This window comes from Artemia sp. Qi Xiang Cuo, chromosome 20, assembly GCF_049724085.1.
Source record: "Artemia sp. Qi Xiang Cuo chromosome 20, ASM4972408v1, whole genome shotgun sequence".
In the NCBI taxonomy this organism is placed as follows: domain Eukaryota; kingdom Metazoa; phylum Arthropoda; class Branchiopoda; order Anostraca; family Artemiidae; genus Artemia; species Artemia sp. Qi Xiang Cuo.
The window spans coordinates 7311962-7337416 of NC_142813.1; the positions used below are offsets into that span (position 1 = coordinate 7311962).

A 25455-nucleotide genomic window follows, 5' to 3' on the forward strand; every position below is an offset into this window, starting at 1 on the left:
ATTCTCACCCGTCATTGTCTTTGTATGAAACCGCTTTTCTGAGATCTAACCTAAGCGCAATTTTTTAGTTTAATTTTTTTTTAGTTTCGCAATTTATTTTTTAGTTTCGTTTTTTTTATTAAAAAAGCTTAAATTTAATAAACACTGTTAAACTGTTCAAATACCGTTCAAAGTACCGTTCAAAATAACATTACCAAGTTAAGACGTTACCATTAATACAGTTAAAAATGTGGGGGAAAATATAATACAGTTAAATGTCCTCGTTAAAAACATCATTAACTTTAATACCGTTAAAAATGTTAGGGAAAATAGGATACCATTGACTGGTTACCGTTCAAAATAACGTTACCAAGTTAAGACGTTACCATTAATACAGTTAAAAATGTGGGGGAAAATAGAATACAGTTAAATGTCCTCGTTAAAAACACCATTATCTTCAATACCGTTAAAAATGTTAGGGAAAATAGGATACCATTGACTGGTTACCGTTCAAAATAACGTTACCAAGTTAAGACGTTACCATTAATACAGTTAAAAATGTGGGGGAAAATAGGATACAGTTAAATGTCCTCGTTAAAAACACCATTATCTTTAATACCGTTAAAAATGTTAGGGAAAATAGGATACCATTGACTGGTTACCGTTCAAAATAACGTTACCAAGTTAAGACGTTACCATTAATACAGTTAAAAATGTGGGGGAAAATAGAATACAGTTAAATGTCCTCGTTAAAAACATCATTATCTTTAATACCGTTAAAAATTTTAGGGAAAATAGGATACCATTGACTGGTTACCGTTCAAAATAACATTACCAAGTTAAGACGTTACCATTAATACAGTTAAAAATGTGGGGGAAAATAGGATACAGTTAAATGTCCTCGTTAAAAACATCATTAACTTTAATACCGATAAAAATTTTAGGGAAAATAGGATACCATTGACTGGTTACCGTTCAAAATAACGTTACCAAGTTAAGACGTTACCATTAATACAGTTAAAAATGTTGGTGAAAATAGAATACAGTTAAATGTCCTCGTTAAAAACACCATTATCTTTAATACCGTTAAAAATTTTAGGGAAAATAGGATACCATTGACTGGTTACCGTTCAAAATAACGTTACCAAGTTAAGACGTTACCATTAATACAGTTAAAAATGTGGGGGAAAATAGAATACAGTTAAATGTCCTCGTTAAAAATACCATTATCTTTAATACTGTTAAAAATGTTAGGGAAAATAGGATACCATTGACTGGTTACCGTTCAAAATAACATTACCAAGTTAAGACGTTACCATTAATACAGTTAAAAATGTGGGGGAAAATAGAATACAGTTAAATGTCCTCGTTAAAAACACCATTATCTTTAATACCGTTAAATAAATAAAAAAGTTTAAATTTAATAAAAAAATAATTTTTTTAGTTTTGTTTCGTTTAATTAACAAGTATCAAAAATGCGTATGTATATTTGAAAATAACCAGTGTTTTACTTAAATCTTAGTAATTACATTTATAGTAGTATATAGTAAAAAATAGCAACATATAGTAATATACATATAGTATTTATAGTAGTAATTACATAAACGATAAGACTTGAACAGTAGACAAACTCATGAAGAAAAAAGAAATGTTTTCACACTTTTAACAGTTTTTTAATTTTGATTTAGAGGCGTCATCCTCTGACAAAATAAAATTTCTTTTACATCCATTTTTCATGCTGCTTTTCGCTATACTTTAGATATTAGACCTTTAGATATTATTCTTTTTTTAAATATTAGACCTTATTAAATTTAACCGTCATTTAATTGTTTTAGGTTCATTTACTTCGCTAAAGCCCAATAAATATAATATAGAACACTGAATAAAATATAGAACACTGAAAATTAAAATATATATAAAAGGAAACAGAAAAAATAAGCAAATAAAAAAAACTAACAACCAGAAGACTGGCTCGTAGGGGTAGAATATAAAATTTTATGGTTTAGGTAACCGATAATGCTAAGTTTTCCGTTTTTGATCTCCAAGCCCCCCAAGTCTTGGTTATTTGTGCACTTGTGATAAAGAAAGTATAATCGGAAAATAAAATACGACAAAGATTGGGGTTAACTTAGATGGCAATTTGCCTGTTGTTCAAAACTTATTATCAGATACTGCTGTCGAGATTTCAGTTTTCGCGAATACATAAAGATTGTTTCTGTCGTCCAACAAAACCTGTTATAAATGTTTTCAACAGCAAAAGTGTCTCTACGATTTGAAAACTTTTGCCAAAATGTAGCTATTGACTCCTTCCTCTTTCCCCAATAAAAATCTATTAGTGAAAACTGATGGTGGATCTGAAAAAAGATTAAAACAAAATCAAGAAAAACTAACACTTGCAATTTATTTTACTTCAGAAATAAATACATTTGACGAAAAGCGTGCTAAAGTTATGCATTTTATTTTTATTTTACTTATTTAAATAGTTATTACTTATTTATATACTTTTTATACTTTATATATTATTTATTTATGTATTATATATTATAATATATATATTATTATAAATTATGTACAATTATATATTATTTATTATATTTTATATATATATATATATATATATATATATATATATATATATATATATATATATATATATATATATACATATATATATACATATATATATATATATATATATATATATATATATATATATATATATATATATATATATATATATATATATATATATATATATATATATATATATATATATATGTATATATATATTATATTTGTATATTTAAATACCTTTTTTTTAACTTTTTTAAAATAATAAATCTTTAAGAATGGTAACATTCGTGGCAACAGCTGGCAACAAGTAAAGGCGCATAAGTACGCCTAAACTATTTCCTGAAAAATTGACTCAAGTTCAATTTCTATGATATTAGTAAGTTCCAGAACCTTATTAGTTGTCATTTAAAAAAAATGTTTGCAAAATAAGAAGTTCTCCAAAGAATAGAAAAAAAAACTATATTAAAACTTTAAACGAGGAGAAATAATGTCATATAGCAGTTCAAAGCTTGAATGAACAGAAATAGCAGTAAATGAATCAATGAAACCTCAAACCGAACAGAAATTAAAATGTTTAACCCATGAAACATAAAGGGGACAGACAGTAAAAAAGACGAAAAAATAGACGAAAATGTAGACGAAAAATGTAGACAAAAAAAAAATGTAGACGAAAAAATGAATCCTAACGTGAACAGGAGCTGAAATGAATATTTAAGCTAAACTTAAAATGAACAAAATTATCAAAATAATAAACCAAAAAAAAAAAAAAAAAAAAAATAATAATAATAGCAGGTCTACAGCCCCACTAAACACTTTATAGACCAGAGCGTCATTTGCGCTTTACTGAAAACCATATGAATTTTGAACAATGAAAAATATTGCTTAGATTAGATTTATAACTTTCAGTTCCAATATGATATTTTAGAAGAAAACTTTCTATTATTAATTAAAAAAAAACATTTTCCAAAAAGAAGTTTTTAAAGAAAAGTAAAGAGCCATATTAAACCCCAAGACGAGCGACAATAAGGCCTATAATTAAGACTTAAATTAATTAAGTAATTAAAGCAATTAAGAAATTAAGACTGAAAAGAATCAGAAATTACTATCGATGAATTGATTGAATTGAATTTGAATTGAATTAAATTATATAAAAAAATTATAAAAAAAAACAATTAACAATTTAATCATTTGACAAGTAGCCGTCCAAGAAGGACGAGCGACTACAAAAATCAATATCGATAAATTCAATTAAATTACTAAAAAAAATGTATATATATATAATAATAACAAGTAAAATAAATATCAAAAATCAATCTCTCTCATCAAAAAAAATATACATATTTAAATGAATAAAAATAAACAAAGACCACAAAAACTATGGTTCCTTATCCTCCCCTTATCCTCCTTATTCCTTATCCTCTTCTCCCAATAAATGCTTCTCTAATCTTTTCTTCAATTGCTGTAGATGTTCAGCCGCCTTAATACTCGCCGGAAGCACATTCCAGACACTTCGTCCCAAAAAGCGAACCATAAATCCTGCCCGAGTACTCCACCGATGCTCAATCACAAGGTTACCGACATTCCTAGTACTATACATATGTAAGCAACTATTACTCTTATAAAAATGAGAAAAATGTCTGGGCATATATCATTCCAACATTGAACCCAAAACGAACAGAAATTTAAACAACATCTACATCAACCGTAAAGATTTTAGAATAGAGGAGGAATAGAGTAAGATAGGAGGGGTCTTTTTTAGATTACAAGCGCAAGGTGAATCCCAAGTTTGTGACAGAAGTGTCACGAATTTAGCAACCATTAAAATAACACCTTACTTCTCTAACTCGGTCTAGACAGTCTTGTGGGATACCCATCCTGATTGCAATGTTCAACGCGTAACTAACGTCTTGTTTACCATCAATGACCTTGAACAGAGGTATAATCTCGCCTGATTCTTCCATAAAATTCATCCTCTAGAAAAAGAGCAGTTATAAATAAAAGCAATTTCTTGATGTTCCAAGGACAGTGAAACTGAAATCTGATTATTGGAGTTGGTGTAGTTGAACATACACAACCATACTGGCCTATATCTTCAAAAATTAGGAAAGTCAGCAATTAAACTTTTAATGAGCAATACCTCCATAAGTAGCTATGCAGTATTGCCAGCAGTACGCGCCAAATTAAAAAAACGCAAGCAAAAAATTAGCGAAAGTTTAAACATATGGCACCAAACAGCTTAAAAAGTAGTATTCCTTTGAAGGTTTAGCTGTCTTTGAGAATCGAAAATACTTATGTTGGAATTTTCACAGACAAAAAGCGTTGCCAAATTTAAATAATTAAATTTAAGTAATTATATTTACTTTCACGGTTCAATTTGGCAACACTGACAAAAATGTGATACTCCCCTAAAAACCTTACAATTTTGAAACAACCAAAAGAGAAATCTTACCAAAACACTATTTTGAGGCATGAATAAGACCTGGATATAAGTTGGGTCAAGGAGTTAAAACTGTTTGATTTTTAATGTCTTCGGTACATTAAATATGAGCAGTTAATTGACCGACCCCAGTTGCCGCAGAGTTGATGCGCCAAACATGAACCAGGAGGTACTGCTGATTTAATTTCTTATTTCTGATGGGGAAGACTGCACTCTCAGCGAAGCTTTTAGTTTTAATTCTTATTAAACTCATATTATAAATAATATAGACAGACGCTATACTTACTTCAAAAGGCTTACGAGAGCCCAGCCACGATTGGTACAAAAAATACAATAAACGGCCTTTAACTGTTAAAAATAAACAACATCACTTTTTTTAATAACTTAAAAAATGAAATGATATTATTAATATATAAGTGGGCAGAACTGTTCTGAAAAGGTATAGAAATAATTTCTTATACTGAAGTGACTTTCCGTTTAAAACAAATGAAAAGCAAAAACATTCAAACGAGTAAAATGCCATAGACATGTAGTTTTTATTCAAAATTGTTCTTCAAGAGGAAAGTAAAATATAGAAAAAAGAACAAATGGAGCAAAGAAGGAAGAAAAGGAACGAAAAGAAAGCGAAAAAAGAAAACAATGTAGAAGATGAAGAAAAACTTTTGATCAAAACACCATAATACACAGAAAAAAAGTTACCTTAAATCCAAGATTAGCTGACGTATCCAATAGGTGGCTAATATCATGAAAGTGAGTAGATGCAACAACAATAGGAGATTCTGGCTGAATATGTAGCCAATGATTGATCGCTGACACACATAAAGATTTACCATCCACTTCCGATGTACCAATACCAAATTCATCAATGAGCACTAAAGAATTCGAAGTAGCATTTTTAACTGCATAAAACATCTAGAAAAGGAAAATATCTAAAAAATTTAAAAAAAATGTAAACCATGCGTTATTTAGAAAACTATGCAAGCAAATAGAGAGAGATTTATTCTAAACAAACAAAAAATTTAACATAAGTTTAACGGCCACCCAAAGAAGTAAAAACTTGTCCAAGGGGGTGGCAAAAATACACTAACATAACAAAACAATAAAAAAAACGAAAAAAAAAATAAACTATCTATATCACAGTACCCAAACAGCACCACAAACCTCACCTTAACATTTTCATTAAATTTACTATAATATTCATAATCATCACCCCCAGGAGCCATAAATATTTACCAATATCATTATTAAAAAAAACAAAAAGAAAAAAAACACTAAAATTCATACTTACTAAAAAGCATCCCTTTAATTACTATCTTACAAGAAGAAATATCACCTATATTTTTTATATTTTGATCAAGATGGTTCCAACTTCTGATCTCCCTGTGAAGCAAAGAAAACATCGATCGGGCCGAAACAACCAGCGGAATATTAATCTCTACATATGACCTAGTACCATAATCATGGATGGAAGATCTCAGGTTTGCCAAGCTGTGTTAAATAAAGTGTTTTTAACCGAACAAACAAACGTTTTAAGTTATATTTACATCTTGTCTGTATACAGAAATCAACTCAAAAATTAAAACGATATCACTGAACATTCTTTTTTCAGAGTTATTGCATAGCTAAGGTAATAACTCTTTCAAAATTAATTTTTTAAAATGAAAACTATAATACAAACTCGTACTTTAACAGACTCAGGAAATTCTATAGATCACATTTCTAAGCCTTTCCTATAACTGACCCCCCCCTCCCTCCATAAGCTTGGGTATACCCCCACAATGTACATTTGATCGTTCAGTTTAATATTAGCTCTTTACTTAAATCTTGCAAAACTATTCTTAAGTGATAATATAAGTATAACATAGAGAAAGATAGAGGATAAAATTATTTGTTGAAACCTATCGTTGAAACCTTTTTATATGTCACATTTGTAAGTCTTTCTTATAACTGACCCCCCCTCTACCCACTTATGATTTGGTATCATCGTCAAGACTCAATTTGTTTTGAAAATGAATCTTCAGGAAACCGATCCATTTTTTAAAACGTTACCCTAAATTTATGAATGCAAGTTATGAACAAAGGCTCACCTGGTAAGTCCTAAGCAAAAAAAAGTTTAGAAGAGATTTCAGTTATTCAGAATAACGTCACCGGTTGATTCATTAACCTCCTTCCCAAGGTTCGTACCCACATGCATCCCTTTTAACAGGGTCCCTTTATATAAGGGTAATGTATCCATTCTCTGACAAGTGAATCTTATGTTCGTCATTTCAAAGGATATAACTCGATTTTTGGAAGACGAGAATATTGTTAAACGTTCCCGTCAAAACCACCATAACCATTAATACCGTTAAAATGTGAGGAAAAATTGAGCACCGTTATATGTTATCATTGAAAATACGCACCATTAGCATGTTAAACCGTTCTATTAATACCGTTAAAAATATTAGGGGAAATAGAATACCGTAGGGATTATTGCCTTTAAGCCATTCATGACAAAAGTATATTTGTCTTTAATCCCCTTCATCGCTTTTCTTATCAATGTTCTAACCAGTAAATCTTATATTCTTGATTTCACAGGGTATACTTCAATTTTGGGGAACAGAGAATGCTGTGGGATGTTCCCACTAAAAACAAAATTATCTTTAATACCGTTAAAAATGTGAGGGAAATAGAATACAGTTAAATATCCTCGTTAGAAACACCATTATCTTTAATGCCGTTAAAAACGTTAGGGAAAATAGGATACCATTGAATGGTTACCGTTCAAAATAACGTTACCAAGTTAAGACGTTACCATTAATACAGTTAAAAATGTGGGAGAAAATAGAATACAGTTAAATGTCCTCGTTAAAAACACCATTATCTTTAATACCGTTAAAAACGTTAGGGAAAATAGGATACCATTGACTGGTTACCGTTCAAAATAACATTACAAAGTTAAGACGTTACCATTAATACAGTTAAAAATGTGGGGGAAAATAGAATATCAGTTAAATGTCCTCGTTAAAAACATCATTATCTTTAATACCGTTAAAAACGTTAGGGAAAATAGGATACCATTGACTGGTTACCGTTCAAAAAAACGTTACCAAGTTAAGACGTTACCATTAATACAGTTAAAAATGTGGGGTAAAATAGAATACAGTTAAATGTCCTCGTTAAAACACCATTATCTTTAATACCGTTAAAAACGTTAGGGAAAATAGGATACCATTGACTGGTTACCGTTCAAAATAACGTTACCAAGTTAAGACGTTACCATTAATACAGTTAAAAATGTGGGGGAAAATAGAATACAGTTAAATGTCCTCGTTAAAAACACTATTATCTTTAATACCGTTAAAAATGTTAGGGAAAATAGGATACCATTGACTGGTTACCGTTCAAAATAACGCTACCAAGTTAAGACGTTACCATTAATGCAGTTAAAAATGTCGGGGAAAATAGAATACAGTAAAATGTCCTCGTTAAAAACACCATTATCTTTAATACCGTTAAAAACGTTAGGGAAAATAGGATACCATTGACTGGTTACCGTTGAAAATAACATTACAAAGTTAAGACGTTACCATTAATACAGTTAAAAATGTGGGGTAAAATAGAATACAGTTAAATGTCCTCGTTAAAAACACCATTATCTTTAATACCGTTAAAAACGTTAGGGAAAATAGGATACCATTGACTGGTTACCGTTCAAAATAACGTTACCAAGTTAAGACGTTACCCTTAATACAGTTAAAAATGTGGGGGAAAATAGAATACAGTTAAATATCCTCGTTAAAAACACCATTATCTTCAAAACAGTTAAAAACGTTAGGAAAAATAGGATACCATTGACTGGTTACCGTTCAAAATAACGTTACCAAGTTAAGACGTTACCATTAATACAGTTAAAAATGTGGGGTAAAATAGAATACAGTTAAATGTCCTCGTTAAAAACACCATTATCTTTAATACCGTTAAAAACGTTAGGGAAAATAGGATACCATTGACTGGTTACCGTTCAAAATAACGTTACAAAGTTAAGACGTTACCATTAATACAGTTAAAAATGTGGGGGAAAATAGAATACAGTTAAATGTCCTCATTAAAAACACCAATGGTATTGGTGATTTTATAATAGAATACAGTTAAACATCAATGGTATTTTCTTAATAGGAAATACCATTGACTGGTTACCGTTCAAAATGACGTTACCAAGTTAAGACGTTACCATTAACACAGTTAAGAATGTGGGGGAAAATAGAATACAGTTGAATGTCCTCGTTAAAAACACCATTATCTTTAATACCGTTAAAAACGTTAGGGAAAATAGGATACCATTGACTGGTTACCGTTCAAAATAACATTACCAAGTTAAGACGTTACCATTAATACAGTTAAAAATGCGAGGAAAATAGAATACAGTTAAATGTCCTCGTTAAAAACACCATTATCTTTAATACCGTTAAAAATGTTAGGGAAAATAGGATACCATTGACTGTTTACCGTTCAAAATAACGTTACCAAGTTAAGACGTTACCATTAATACAGTTAAAAATGTGGAGGAAAATAGAATACAGTTAAATGTCCTCGTTAAAAACACCATTATCTTTAATACCGTTAAAAATTTTAGGGAAAATAGGATACCATTGACTGGTTACCGTTGAAAATAACGTTACCAAGTTAAGACGTTACCATTAATACAGTTAAAAATGTGGGGTAAAATAGAATACAGTTAAATGTCCTCGTTAAAAACACCATTATCTTTAATACCGTTAAAAAAGTTAGGGAAAATAGGATACCATTGACTGTTTACCGTTCAAAATAAAGTTACCAAGTTAAGACGTTACCATTAATACAGTTAAAAATGTGGGGGAAAAGCCCTGACAAAAGCCCTTAGGTTGATAGGCTATCTTAAGCCTAAGCCAGCTTAAGAGCTTCGTGTACACTTGAGAAGATGTAGTAGTCCCTGCCTTGCGCTGGTTTCGGATCCTTTACTTTTCTAGAGTCCAAAATATTTTCAATTATTTAAATAATATGATTAGACTTACTCGAGAAGTATATGAAGATCTACTCTTTCAGGGGTAACAAAACATCATGCACAGCACAAATCAAAAGGATATTAGTTGGGAGTGGATTTTCAAGTTCGTGGGATGAAGGAAAAGGGCCAGAAGATCATGAAAAGTTCTTCAAGGAATTTAGTACAAGACTTGTAGACCAAGAAGTGCAACTATGGCAGTCAGCTGTGGATAAATATCCGAGCCTTACTTTGTATAGCGAAGTAAAAGGGAATTTTGGACAGGAGTTTTATTTTACGATGGGATTGCCCATTAAATATCTGAGGATTTGGATTCAGATTCGAGCTAATTGTTTTCCAATTTATGGTAAGGTTGTAAGGAAAATGAGGGAAGGTCCGGAGGCCGGGTGTAGTTGCTTCAGATGTGGGAAAAATGATTGTGGGTTGGGCCATTTCCTCCTCCGGTGTAAGCAGCTTTCTCATTTAAGGGGATTAATTATCCAAAAAGGAGAAGATATGCTGCTTCGTGGGTTAATGAGGTGTGGGTCTCCCCGCTATATTGTGGCAGTAGGAAATTTTGAATTGAAGGGAACGATGCCAAATGGACTTTCTTGATTTGCAAAACATAATTTGCACTTTACTGAAAAAAAATATAAATGTTCTTACTTTTATAACTTTAATAAATCAAATAATATTAACATTTTGATGACTAAATATCAGTATATGTATATTAAACTGATAATGCAAATTCATTTGTATTTTTTTCAGTTAAGTGCAAATTATGTTATGGCCTTGGGAAGGCATAGGGGTTTTGAGCGCAACTTATGTTAATTTCTGCTCGTTTTGAGTTTGACTCGGTTATTTATTGTAATTTCTGTTCGTTTTGGGTTTCATTTATTTATCGATGCTAATTTGCGCAAGTTTCACGTTTGGTAGATTATTTGATTTTATTTTTGCTCATTTTTTTGTTGAATGAGTTCTTTACTTTTCTTTGAAAAACTTATTTTGTGGAAAAAGTTTTTTTTAATTAATTTCTGTTCGTCTTATATTGACATAGTCTTTTCAGGGAAAAAGAATATTTTAAATCTGTTTCGTTTTTTTAAGAATTTATAGTTTGGCCTAGTATTTGTATGCTGGAGAAAATTTTTTAACAAAATACACCCTTTTAAAAATCTGGACACAAATAGTAGTGTTCAATTTCGTTTCATACCTTCTCTAGTTGACCTGAAATGGAAAACTTCTTGGATACACTTACGCTATTTTGACTTGGTTAAATTTTAAGAGCAGAAGTAGCCCCAAAAGTTTGAATATAATACCCTCAGTCGTTCTTGGGATACTGCTGAGATGCCTAATTGGGAATTAGCATTAACACAATGCATTTTGATTTAATCTTAAGGCAACATTTAGTTTTTAAACATAAAAGTAAATGGAAGGTTTGGGATGGGAGGGGTATTAGTTGCCCTCCAAACACATTTAACTATAAAAAAGGGCATCAGCCCTTTCTATTTTCAATCAAATGAGCCCTTTTCGAAGTTCCTACGAAAAATCCTTCGATATAAAGTGCCCTGGTCTAAACAACAACAACAAAAAAAATCATACATTATACTCACATCGATCTTTACTATAGAAATGTCAATACTTTCCATCACTTTCAAACATCACGAAATGCATTAAACCTGTTGGTTACCACTCGAATAAACCGTTTTCGAGAATATGCGACCACGCTTTCTGTAAACACGTTGATTTTGCCCAGGGCATAAGCTACAGCCTTTTACCTCAGACTATTTAGGAGGAATGAAATCCTCTAAGAAATAATTTCCAGAACTTTCTACTGCGTTGAACACAATGGCTATCTGAAAATTTTCATTGCATGTGTTTAGGGGAATGGTGCGCGTGAGAGGGTGGTTAGTTACCCTCCAATCACTTTCAACTATGAAAAAGGGCACTAGCCCTCTCAATTCCCAATTGGAGCCCCTTTTAAAGTTTTTACGGCAACTCTAACTATAAAAACCTTATTTGCCCCCAGAGCACAAATTACAACCTTTGCCCTAGGGGTTCTGGGGGGGTTTGTCATCATTAAATACATAATTTCCAGAACTTTCTACTGAGCTGAACAAAATGGCTATCTCTAGACTTTGACTGAATTGGTTTGGGAAAATGGTGGGCGTGGGAGGGGGGTTATTTGCTTTATAATTACTTTTGATTATCATAAACGATAATTTAATTTTCCAAACAAGTAAGCCCTATTCTAAATTTTCACAACAACTTTCTACAGAAACCGTATATGCCCCCAGGAACATACAACCCTTGCACTGAGGGCTCTGAGGGGGTTATCATCCTAAAAGACCTAATTTCCAGAACTTTCGACTACGTTGAACAAAATGGATATCTCAAAATTTTGATTGGATGTGTTTGGGGAAATGGTGGGCGTGAGAGGGGGGTTAGTTGCCCTTCAATCACTTTCGACTAATGAAAGGGCACTAGTCCTTTCAATTTCCAATTGAATGAGCCCTTTTTGATGTTTTTACAATATTGCTTTCTATAAGAACCTTAAATGCCCCCAGGGCATAACTTACAACCCTTGCTCTGAGGGTTGTGGGGGGGGGAGGAGTTGTCATCCTTAAAGACCGAATTTCCTAAACTTTCAACTACATTAAATAAAATGGATATCTCAAAATTTTGATTGGCTGGGTTTTGGGAAAAGGTGGCCATGAGAGGGGGATTAGTTGCCGTTAAATCATTTTGACTATTAAAAGGGCACTATCCCTTTGAATTTTCAATCGAAAGAGCTCTTTCAAGTTTCAACGACAAAGATTTCAATAAAAACTTATATGCCCCAAGGGCATAACTTATAATCCTTGCCCTGAAGACTGTGGGGGAGTGTCCTGCTCAAAGGTATAATTTCCTGAACTTTAAACTGCGTAAAACAAAATGGCTATCTCAAAATTTTGATTGGATGTGTTTGGGGAAAAGGTGGCCGTGAGAGGGGGGTTAGTTGCCCTCAAATCACTTTTGACTGATAAAAAGGGCACTAGCCCATTGAATTTCCAATCGGATGAGCCCTTTTTCAAGTTTCTATGACAAAGATTTCAATAAAAACCTTATATGCCTCAGGGCATAACTTATAGCCCTTGCCCTGAAGACTGTGGGGGGAGTGTCTGCTCAAAGATATAATTTCTTGAACTTTAAACTTCGTGGAACAAAACGGCGACCTAAAAATTTTGATTGGATATCTTTGGGGAAATGGTGGGCGTGGAAGGGGTGTTAGTTGCCTTCCAATCACTTTCGAATACTAAAAAGGGCACTAGCCATTTCAGTTTCCAATCGAATAAGCCCTTTTTGAAGTTTCTACGACAAAGATTTCAATAAAAACTTATATGCCCTCAGGGCATAACTTATAGCCCTTGCCCTGAAAACTCTGGAGGGAGTGTCCTGCTCAAAGGTATAATTTCTTGAACTTTAAACTGCGTGGAACAAAATGGCTATCTCTAAATTTTGACTGGATGTGTTTAGGGAAATGGTGGGCGTGGAAATTGTGTTAGTGGCCTTCCAATTACTTTCGACTATTAAAAAGGGCATTAGCCATTTCAATTTCTAATCGAATGAGCCCTTTTTGAAGTTTATACGACAACGCGTTCTATAAAAACCTTATATGCCCCCAGGGCATAACTTACAACCCTGCTCTGAGGGCTGTGAAGGGGTTGTCATCCTCAAAGACCTAATTTACAGAACTTAAAACTACGTTGAATAAAATGGCTATCTCAAAATCTTGATTGTATATGTTTGGGGAAAAGATGGGCGTGAAAGTGGGGGGGGTAGTTTTCCTCCAATCACTTTCGACTATTAAAAACGGCACTAGCCCTTTGAATTTCCAATCGAATGAGCCTTTTTTACAGTTTCTACGACAGCGCCTTCTATAAAAACCTTATATGCCCCCCAGGGCATAACTTACAACCTTTTCCTGAAGGCTTTGGGGGAGTGTCCTCCTCAAAAACATAATTTCTATCTGGAAATCAACTACGCTGAACAAGATTGCTATCTCAAAATTTTGATTGGATGTGTTTAGGGAAATGGTGGGCGTGGAAGGGTGTTAGTTGCCTTCCAATCACTTTCGATATTAAAAAGGGCACAGGCCACTCCAATTTCCAATTGAATGAGCCCTTTTCGAAGTTTCTATGACAATTTCTTCGATACGAGGTGCCCTGCTCAAAAGGTAAAAATAATAAATAATACAGTGTGCCAACATAGTTCTTATATGCCCTCAGGGCATAACTTAAAACCTTGCCCCGAGGGTTGTGGGGGAGTGTCCTCCTCAAAAACGTATTTTCTATTTGGAAATCAACTACGTTGAACAAAATGGCTATCTCAAAATTTTGATTGGATGTGTTTCGGGAAATGGTGGGCATGGACGGGGTTTTAGTTGCCTTCAAATCACTTTTAACTATTAAAAAGGGCACAAGCCAGTCCAAATTCCAATTTAATGAGCCCTTTTTGAAGTTTCTACGACAACTTCTTCGATACGAAGTGCCCTGCTCAAAAGGAAAAAATAATAAATAATACATTGTGCCAACATAGTTCTTATATGCCCTCAGGGCATAACTTAAAACCTTGCCCCGAGGGTTGTGGGGGAGTGTTCTCCTCAAAAACATATTTTCTATCTGGAAATTAACAACGCTGAACAAAATGGCTATCAAAAATTTTTGATTGGATGTGTTTGGGGGAATGATGCGCGTAGGGAGGGGGGGGGGCTAGTTGCCCTCAAATCACTTTCGACTATTAAAAAGGGCAATAGCCCTTTGAATTTCCAATTGAAGGGGTCTTTTTTGAAGTTTCTACGACAACGCCTTCTATAAAAACCTTATATGCCCCCAGGGCATAACTTACAACCCTTGCCCTGAAGGCTGTGGGGGAGTGTCCTCCTCAAAAACATAATTTCTATCCGGAAATTAACTACGCTGAACAAAATGGCAATCTCAAAATTTTTGGGAAATGGTTGGTGTGGAAGGGGTGTGAATTGCCTCCTATTCATTTTCGACTATTAAAAAGGACACAAGCCACTCCAATTTCCAATTGAATGAGCCCTTTTCGAAGCTTCTGTAGCAACTTCTTCGATACGAAGTGCCCTGCTCAAAAGGAAAAAATAATAAATAATACATTGTGCCAAAATAGTTCATATTTACCTTCAGGGTATAACTTAGAACCCTTACTCCGAGGGTAATGGGGGAATGTCCTTCTCAAAAACGAATTTTCTATCTGGAAATCCACTATGTTGAACAAAATGGCTATTTCAAAATTTTGATTGGATGTGTTTGGGGAAATGGTGGGCATGGAAGGGGTTTTAGTTGCCTTCCAATCACTTTCGACTATTAAAAAGGGTACAAGCCACTCCCACTTCCAATTGAATGAGCCCTTTTCGAAGTTTCTATGACAACTTCTTCGATACGAAGTGTCCTGCTCAAAAGAAAAAAATAATAAATAATACATTGTGCCAAGATAGTTCTTATATGCCCTCAGGGCATAACTTAAAACCTTGCCCCGAGGGTTGTGGGGGAGTGTTCTCCTCAAAAACATATTTTCTATCTGGAAATTAACAACGCTGAACAAAATGGCTATCTAAAAATTTTGATTGGATGTGTTTGGGGGAATGATGCGCGTAGGGGGGGGGGGCTAGTTGCCCTCCAATTACTTTCGACTATTAAAAAGGGAACTAGCCCTTTGAATTTCCAATAGAAGGGGCCTTTTTTTAAGTTTCTACGACAACGCCTTCTATAAAAACCTTATATGTCCCCAGGGCATAACTTACAACCCTTGCCCTGAAGGCTGTGGGGGAGTGTCCTCTTCAAAAAAAGAATTTATATCTGGAAATCAACTACGCTGAACAAAATGGAAATCTCAAAATTTTTATTGGATGTGTCTTGGGAAATTGTGGGCGTGGAAGAGGTTTTAGTTGCCTTCCAATCCCTTTCGACTATTAAAAAGGGCACAAGTCACTCCAATTTTCAATCGAATGAGCCCTTTTCAAAGTTTCTACGACAACTTCTTCGATACGAAATGCCCTGCTCTAAAGGAAAAAAAAAATAATACATTGTGCCAACATCGTTCTTATATGCCCTCAGAGCATAAGTTAAAACCATTGCCCCGAGGGTTCTGGGGGAGTGTCCTCCTCAAAAAACATGTTTTCTATCTGGAAATCAACTACGCTGAACAAAATTACTATCTAAAAATTTTTATTGGATGTGTTTGGAAGAATGATGGGCGTGTGGGGGCTAGGGGGGGCTAGTTGCCCTCCAATCACTTTTGACTATTAAAAAGAGCACTAGCTCTTTGAATTTCTAATAGAATGAGCCTTTTTTGAAGTTTCTACGACATCGCTTTCTGTAAAAACCTTATGTGCTCATAGGGCATAGCTTAAAACCCTTGCCTTGAGGGCTGTGGGGGAGTGTTCTTCTCTAAATCATAATTTCTATTTGTAAATCAACCAAGCTGAACAGAATGGCTTTCTCAAAATTTTTGACTGGATATGTTTGGTGGAATGGTGGACGTGAAAGGGGTGCTAGTTGCCTTCCGATCACTTTCGACTATTAAAGCGGGCACAAGCCACTCCAATTTCCAATTGAATGAGCCCTTTTCGAAGTTTCTATGACAAACTTCTTCGATACGAAGTGCCCTGCTCTAAAGAAAAAAAAATAATACATTGTGCCAACATCGCTCTTTACTTAGGCAGCGCTTTTGCGCTGCCTATGAAAATTGCAGCTTGGAATGTTGCAACTTAGAACAACAATCATGTCGACATTTTGACTGACGAATTCAGACGTTTGTAACTGGATTTATTAGGAGTTTCAGAAACTTATATCCCAAAGGTTGGAAACATGAAATTAAGTGATATAGAATTAATTTACTCAGGCATGAAGGATGGGGTATATAGGCAGGGAGTAGGGCTCATTATTCATAAGGAAGCTGATAAACCTTGCTTAGGTTGGGAAGGTATTAATAATAGAATGGTAGTTGCTCATTTTACGACCAAAAAATGCAAGGTATTAGTCATAGTTATATGTGCTCCTATAGAACCGACTGATGGGGATAGCAATCCCCATCAGTCGGTTCTATCTCCATATTTAGTCGGTCACTACTATCTATTTTGATGGGGATAGCAATCCCCATCAATGGAGATAGTAGTGACCCAGATGAATTTTAATTACAGCTATATGAACAAGACGGAACCCCAGATAGAAATATTGTTATTTTTTTTGGGAGATTTTAATAGCCAGGCTGGTAAAGAATTGCATTCATAAATGCGCGCAAAGATGCAGTTTGCGCGATTCGGCAGTCCCGGGTTCAGTATAAAGAGGAAATTCGCCACCAAGCTTCAACTTGCTTCGGCAAAGAGTTGGTGGAAAATTGTCAAGGAGGCTTTACCGTCGTCCAAGGGGACCGCAATTCCTTCTCTCCAGAGTAACCGGACAGTGGTACAAGATCCACAGGCAAAGGCTGAAGCTCTTGCTAAGGCTTTGGCCGAATTCTCGAATCTAGACAATGACTGTAGAGAAGTGCCAAAATTCTCCAACCGAACCGACACTGTCCTGGAATGCGTAAATTTTTCTGCTCCCAAAATCCTTTGCATTCTGCAGCATCTGGATGTGACCAAAGCCGCGGGTCCTGACAGACTAGCAAATGCTTTCCTCAAGTCCTGCAGCGTCAAACTAGCTTGACCCTTGTCATTGCTTTTCCGGCTGTGCTTTTGCTCCGGAACCTTCCCACGAACATGGAAGTCCGCCTATGTTATACCTACTCTAAAGCCAGAAGGCGATCCAACGAGCGTGGGCTCCTACAGGCCTATTAGCCTTCTCTTCTGTGTTGGCAAAGTCTACGAGAGCGTCTCAAATAAAACACTTCATCAGTACCTTGAATCAAATGACCTTCTAGGCGATCGCCAATATGGATTCCGCCGGAAACGCTCAACATTAGACTGCCTAGTGGCCCAGTATCAGGAGTGGATAGAACTACTGGCAATGGGATACGACATCAGGCTACTATCCTTCGACATTGCTAAAGCTTTTGACAGAGTATGGCACCGTGGCCTGCTAAAGAAACTCTATATGTAGCTTTAGAACTGTCACGAAGGTGGTTAAAGGCAAAAAATCAAGGATTCCAGTGATCAGTAAAAGTGCGATGGTAAAACTTAAAAATGATATAGAAAAGGTGGATTGGTACGAGATTCTAGTCGATGTTCAGGACGCTAATTCGAAGTTTGTTTTATTTTATGAAAAGTTGCAGAGTTTGATAAGTCAAGTAGTCATATTGAAACCGTTTAATAGAAAGCACTCAAGTAAAAAACCTTGGATTAGTCCTGTGATTTTGAAGCAAATAAATGTAAGAGATAAAATGTTTAGAGCTCAAATAATTAACCCGACACAAGAAAATAATCAATTATATAAAATTTATCGAAATAGGTTGAATACAATTTTAAGAAATGAAAAAAAGAAATATTTTGAGAATAAGTTTAGGGAGGTTGAAGGATGCCTAAAAAAAAACCTGGGGACTAATAAAAGAAGTGATTGGATTAAAAATAAATAGTGTACCTGATGAATTAGTTAGTGTAATGGGAAAGACTTTGAATTCTGAAAAGGACATATGCAATGAATTTCAGAGTTATTTTTCGAATATGGGTCTGAATTTAGCTATGTCACTTGTACCTGATAGTGGTGATCCAACGTCCGAGTCCTTACTGAGGGACCCCATTGATATGTCTCTTCACCTTAGACTTCTAACAGTTGATGAAATTAAAAAAAATTATTTATGGGTTTCGTAGTAATTCATCTGGTAGCGACCATATTACTCTAAAAACACTTAAATGTATTTTTCCTGTAATATCTGAAGTTTTATGTGGGTTAATTAATGAGTGTTTTCGTCAAGGAAAATTCCCAGACTTTTTTAAAGTTGCCCATATAACCCCAATTCATAAGGGTGGTATTCAAAATGACCCAGGAAACTATAGACCGATATTTGTTTTACCCATCATTTCTCGTGTTTTAGAGAAGTGTTTTAGTATTAGAATGATGAGTTTTTTGGAGGATCAACTATTTGGAGGATCAAAATAGGTGCTATATTCTTAGATCTGATGAAAGCTTTCGACACTGTGGATCATGAACTTCTACTTAAGAAGTGTGAGGAGTATGGTTTGAGGGGTAAATCATTAAACTTCTTAAGAAGTTTTTTAAGTAATCGTTATCAGTCTGTACAACTAAATGATTTTTCTTCCGAAAAAAAGCGTATTGAAATAGATGTTCCGCAAGGATCAGTTCTCGGTCCTAAATTATTCTTGATATTTATTAATGATTTACCAAATTGTCTAAATCATTTTTGCTATAGAATAAATGAACTAACGGTAAACCCGACTAATGAAACAGTTTTACTTTTTGCTGATGACACAACAGCCATTAGCACAGCTAAGACAGCGGAGCTGCTGCAGATTTCCATGAAGGAATCAGTTAATAGAATTACAGCATGGCTGAAGGTAAATAAATTAAGGATTAACATGGCCAAGTCTAACTTTATTATTTTCTCGCGATCATCAAACTTTTACCCATGGATCAAGGAATTAGATATGCCCAATGGCGTTATAAAACGGACTGCGTCTTTTAAATGCCTTGGGATTGTAATAGATGAAACTTTATCTTTTAGGGAACAGGATACTTTAACTAGCAAAATTCTGGCAAGAAATCTCGGTATAATGAAGAAACTCCAACATTGTTTTCCCAAGTCTGTCCTTCGCCATCTTGATTTTTCTTTAATACACCCGTATATACTTTATTGTTCAAGTATTTGGCTCTCTACTTTTCTTCTACCCTAAAACCAATAAGAGTTCTACAAAATCATGCAGTAAGAATTTTAGCCGGTATATCTCCACGTATGTCTGTTCGAGAAATTTACCCAACTTTAAAAATTTGGCGGCTGCAGGCCTTCGTGAATTCTATGTATTGTGGTTTATTTTTGGACTGCAGCAGGATATTCAGCCTCGTTGTTTTGGTGATTTATTGTCCATTAGGTCTACTGTTCATTCTCATGATATAAGGGGTAGTGCGGACTTCTATGTACCTAGCGATATTTCTTCCCGTTCATGTTTTTCTGTTCTTTATAGAGGTACGCGGAAATGGAATAGCTTGAATAGTGACATTAAGACTATTGGTGACCCCCGTATTTTTAGAAAAATCATTAAGGAACTGCTTTTTGCTGAATATGAGTTTTGACTGATTAATTGATTTATTTATTGTGGGGGTCTTGTTGATATGATGTTCCCAGAGGATGTATAATATATGATATTATTTTGTATTTATTGTTTAGTGTGATGGTATTAGTTGTGTCGGTGGCCAAGTGTTCTTTTTGTTTTAAGGATTTTGTTTTTTCTACCTCCCCCACGGACAAGCTTTGCTTTTTAGGGGAAGTAGCAATAAATTTTTGTTGATATGTTTTTTTTCAATAAATCCTTCTTCTTCTTCTTGTATGTATGGTGTTCGTGGATGTCTGTTAAAAGTGATTGAGAGCTTTCTTTCCGATCACTGCGATTCACTGCGGGTTGTTCTTGACGGGTTTATTTCCCGCCAATATCCAGTGAAAGCAGGGGTACCCCAGGGCAGCGTCTTAGGACCTACGCTTTTCCTTATCTACATAAACGACATGGGACACAACCTCGCAAACCCTCTGCATCACTTTGCCGACGATACCACGACACACTCAGCCGTCCCTAAACACAAAGACCCAACACAAGCCTCCCTTTCCCTACAGATGGATCTTTTGAAAATTGAAAAGTGGTCTGATGCATGAATGATCAACTTCAATGCATCGAAAACAAAAGAGGTTCTAATTACCCGATCAAAGGTGCCACGTGAACACCCCAGTTTCATCTTCAAAAATGAAGCTATAAAGAGAGTCGACAAGCTTTGTCTACTGGGGATTCATTTCTCCACCGATATCTCTTGGAACAACCACCTTGATCGGGTGAGAACCTCCTGCGCAAGAAAGCTGGAAAAACCTTCTTCCATCAAGCTCGATCATCCCACTCTACAAGTCTTGCATCAGACCCATAGCTGAATATGGATGCCCGCTATATGCTGGTGCTCCAAAAACGCTGTGGCACCACTTCAGAAGATCCAGAATAGGGTACAAAGGGCGGGCTGCGCCTCTACACAAGAATCGCTCCAGCCTCTAAATGAAAGGTTTGATGTAGCGTCGATGGCTGTTTTCTACAAGTACATGAATTCGCCTCCCTCAGACGAGCTCTCTCGAATTGTGCCCCGCTTTGTCCAGCCGACAAGGCAGACACGAAGGCACACAGCTCGGTCCAATTATCTAAAGGAGGATACACCGAAAACCAAGTACTTGAGGAATAGCTTCATCCGGCGTTGCAGTTCTATCTGGAACGATCTTCCTGTGGATATTATCCCTGCAAATCCCTCTGTTGACACCTTCAAAAGAAGGTTCAATAGACATTTAAAACCTCGAGGCCATTGAAAGAGGTAAATGAATAGCGGCATATCAGATACTTTGAAGTATCTGGCGCCGTAAATATTGGAATAAAAAAAAAAAAAAAAGAGGAATAGATGGTATCCTAACGTAAGAAATGTATATAAGAAACGTATATAACAAATGTGATAAGAAAGAGCAGGGCGTATCACGCGTGGGAGAGGGAGTGAGCAGACGCCCACCCAGATTGTTTAGGCCAGTCGGTAAAAAAAAAATTAATACGGGAAATGGGCTGATGGATATATACGAAGTAAGATCAATGTAAAAAGAGTCTTAAAAAAAAATCAGTTTTAAAAGCAATATCACCTAAATCGCTAGGTGAAAATTACTAGATGAATCACTAAAACCCATTGCCCCTCACCTAAACCATTTGGCTATGACGCCCTTAAGAAAGATGGTAGTAGTTAAGGCAATAGCGTGGTTTCAGTCAGCGTGGTTTCAGGAATCAAATTAAATATTATGAGAGATTTGATTTGACCAAAAGAGATTTGACCAAATTTTCACTCTTAGATTAATAATTGAGAAGTACCTGAGTCATCAGACCCCTTTAGCCCTTAGTTTTATAATTTACGAGGAAGCTTTTGATCCATCCGATAGAAGAGCTTTAGCTAAAGTTACACGGTATACCTATCCTTGCACGGTATACCAGATGAATACATTAAAGTGATTAGTTCTGCGTGCGAGAATAACATTGCTGAGATTGATATAGGAAACTAGGCTAGTAGCTGAGTTTGCCCTGGATCAGCAGTCAAGCAGGGTTTTGTTCTATTCCCATTTATATGGACTTTGTCCTAAGGAACATGGAAAGGCCATGGAAAAGCATAATACGAAATGGGAAAGTAAAACTTTCCTAGACTTGGATTACACTAATGATTTGAGTGTCCTAGGGGAAAATATTAGCAAAAAGAATGATTTTTGGAGGTTTTGAAAGTTCAGGGTGAGACACTAGGTTTTAAAATTATTGTTAAGAAGACTAAATCACTATGAATGGTAATAAGTGAAGCTGAAAAGGTGATGTTGAGTAAATAGACGATTGATCAAGTGGATAGCTTTACTTACCTAGATAGTATTATTAGCAAACATGTTGGACGCAGTGAAGATGTTAAAAGTAGAATAACTAGGGCCCAGAGTGTTTCACAGTTGAAAACAGATTGGAAGAATAGAAATAAAAGTCTGTGAACCAAGGTTAGACTATTGGAAGCTACATTGATGACAGTGGTCAAGACTGGTTTGTAACGCGGGTGTTCCGAAAGACGGAGGAGGATTTGCTAGGTATTTTCCAGAGGAACTGTCTGAGTATTCTTTTCTGCACCCATCTGACTGACCGAAACAGTAAGCTGTGCGAAGAACAAAGTTCTCTCTAGCTTTCTAGGGCTATAATAGGTGAAGGTTGAGATGGTTAGGACGCGTTCCGCGGATGAAGTATGACGGATTGCCTAAGATTTTCCTTTTCGGCCAATCGTCTAGAAACTAAACAAAAAACAGGTCGTCCTCGTCTGAGGTGGGAGGATGTCGTAAGGAAAGATTTAAGGGAAACTTCTTGTGAGGGCGTATAGAAGAGGTTTTGAATAGATTGAGTAGCTGCGTCTGACTCAGGTAGCATGGTGCTACAGCGAGTGGTAGCATTGTCTGTCAGCCATTCATGAGAAAAGTGTGTTTGTCTTTACTCCATACCACTTTTCTTACAACACATAATCTCTGAATTTACAAAGCCATTGAGTACGTGGACTTCTGAAACACCCTGTATTTAAGTGAGGATTCAACTATTCATATTTTGAAATTAAGCGTGGTAAGCGTGGCAATAGAAAACAGATTAGACACCTGGAATAGCTTGTTTCCAGCTTATTCACGAACAAAGTTTAATTTTCCTCAACATTTTAGAGTCAAAAGTGACATTACAATTGATGAAATTGTTACTTAAAACATTGTTATTTTTAGTCCAGGGTTGTCACTCGGTGAAAGAATCACTAGACTTTAGTGATTTTTTGGTTGACTTAGTGATTTTCTTAAATAATCTAGCGATTTATGTGCTAATTTAGTGACTTTTGTCTTTAGGCAATATAAAAAATCCCTGGAAATAGTGATAAATCCCTAGGGGTGGCAACCCTGTCTTAGTTAGTGATCCACACTATGTTAACTAATACGTGGATAAAATACAGAAGAATCTAAAATCTTGGGAAGGGAAAGTAGGGAAGGTGTGTGCCAAAATGTTTACATTTTTATGTATTCTTGACAAATTTTTATTAATCTAATTCAGACTGCAAAAAGAAAAGAAAATTAAACTAAGCTCACGCCATGAAAGGGGAGAGGGCTTTTTTGGTAAACACATTAAAAAAAAAGGTAAATAAAAATATATAAAAATATAAAAAAAAATTATAAACATAAATAATTTTCTTTTTATAACTTTAATAAATCAAATATTATTTACATTTTGATTACTTATATTTTGATTACACATTTATATCAGTATACGTATATTAAACTGACAATGCACATTCATTTGTATTTTTTCAGTAAAGTGCAAATTATGTTCTGGTCTTAGGAAGGCATAGGGATTTTGAGCCCAACTTATTTTAATTTCTGCTCGTTTTGAGTTTGACTTGGTTATTTATTGTAATTTCTGTTCATTTTGGGTTTCATTTAGTTATCGATGCTGATTTGTGGTAGTTTTACGCTTGGTAGATTATTTGATTTTATTTTTGCTCATTTTTGGTTTAATAGAGTTCTTTACTTTTCTTTGAAAAACTTATTTTGTGGAAAAATTTTTTGTTAAATTAATTTCTGTTCGTTTTGTATTGATATAGTCTTTTTAGGGAAAAAGAAAATAATACTTTAAATCTTTTTGTTTTTTTAAGGATTTATAGTTTGGCCTGCTATTTGTATGCTGGAGAAAAATTTTCAGCAATTTTTAACAACATGTACCCTTTTAAAAATCTGGACACAAATAGTAGTTTTTAATTTAGTTTCATATCTCCTCTAGCTGACCTGAATTGGAAAACTTGATACCATTCGCAAAAAAATCAGTTTACCTTCTTTGATAGCTTGGATACACTTACGCTATTTTGATTTGGTAAAGTTTTAAGAGCAGAAGCAGCCCCGAAAGTTTGAACCTATTACCCTCAGTCGTTCTTGGGATACTGCTGAGATGCCTTATTGGGAATTAGCATTAACACAGTGGATTTTGATTTAATCTTATGGCAACATTTAGTTTTCAAACATAAAGGCAAATAGGAGGGTGGGCGTGGGACGGGGATTAGTTTCCCTCCAATCACTTTCGACTAATAAAAAGGGCATCAGCCCTTTCTATTTTCACGCAAATGAGCCCTTTTCGAAGTTCCTACGACAACTCCTTCTATAAAAAGTGCCCTGGTCTAAACAACAACAACAACAAAATAATACATTATACCAACATTGATCTTTACTATAAAAATACCAAGCCTTCCAATCACTTTCGACCATTAAAAAGGGTACTTGGCCTTTCGATTTCCAATCGAACGAGCCCTTTTTGAGTTTCTACGACAACGCTTTCTATAAACACCTTATATGCCCCCAGGGCATAAATTACAACCCTTACCCTAAGGGCTGTGAGGGTTATTGTCATCCTTAAAGACCTAATCTCGAGAACTTTCAATTACGTTAAACAAAATGGCTATCTCAAAATTTTGATTGGATTTGTCTGGGAAAATGGTGGCCGTGAGAGGGGCGTTGGTCGCTCTCCAATCACTTTCAACTATTAAAAAAGGCACTAGCCCTTTCAATATCCAATCGAATGAGCCCTATCGAATTTTATATGACAACGCTTTCAATAAAAAACTAATATGCCCCCAGGGTATAACTTAAAACCTTTGCTCTGAGGGCTGAGGGGGGGGGGTGTCATCCTCAAGGACATAACTTCCAGAACTGTCTGCAACGTTGAGCAAAATGGCTATCTGAAAATATTAGTTGG

General features: G+C 34.9%; 1 protein-coding gene across 1 annotated transcript in view; it reads right to left on the reverse strand.

The window, feature by feature from the left end:
* Positions 1-25455, reverse strand: part of LOC148939826 (mutS protein homolog 5-like) — a 140243-nt gene that overhangs the window by 4002 nt on the left and 110786 nt on the right. Inside the window, exons 16-17 of the mRNA XM_089106010.1 lie at positions 5690-5902; positions 4389-4526 (exon numbers count right to left, since the gene is read on the reverse strand). Coding sequence (XP_088962136.1) covers positions 4389-4526; positions 5690-5902 — 351 coding nt within the window. The remainder of the gene's footprint in view (positions 1-4388; positions 4527-5689; positions 5903-25455) is intronic.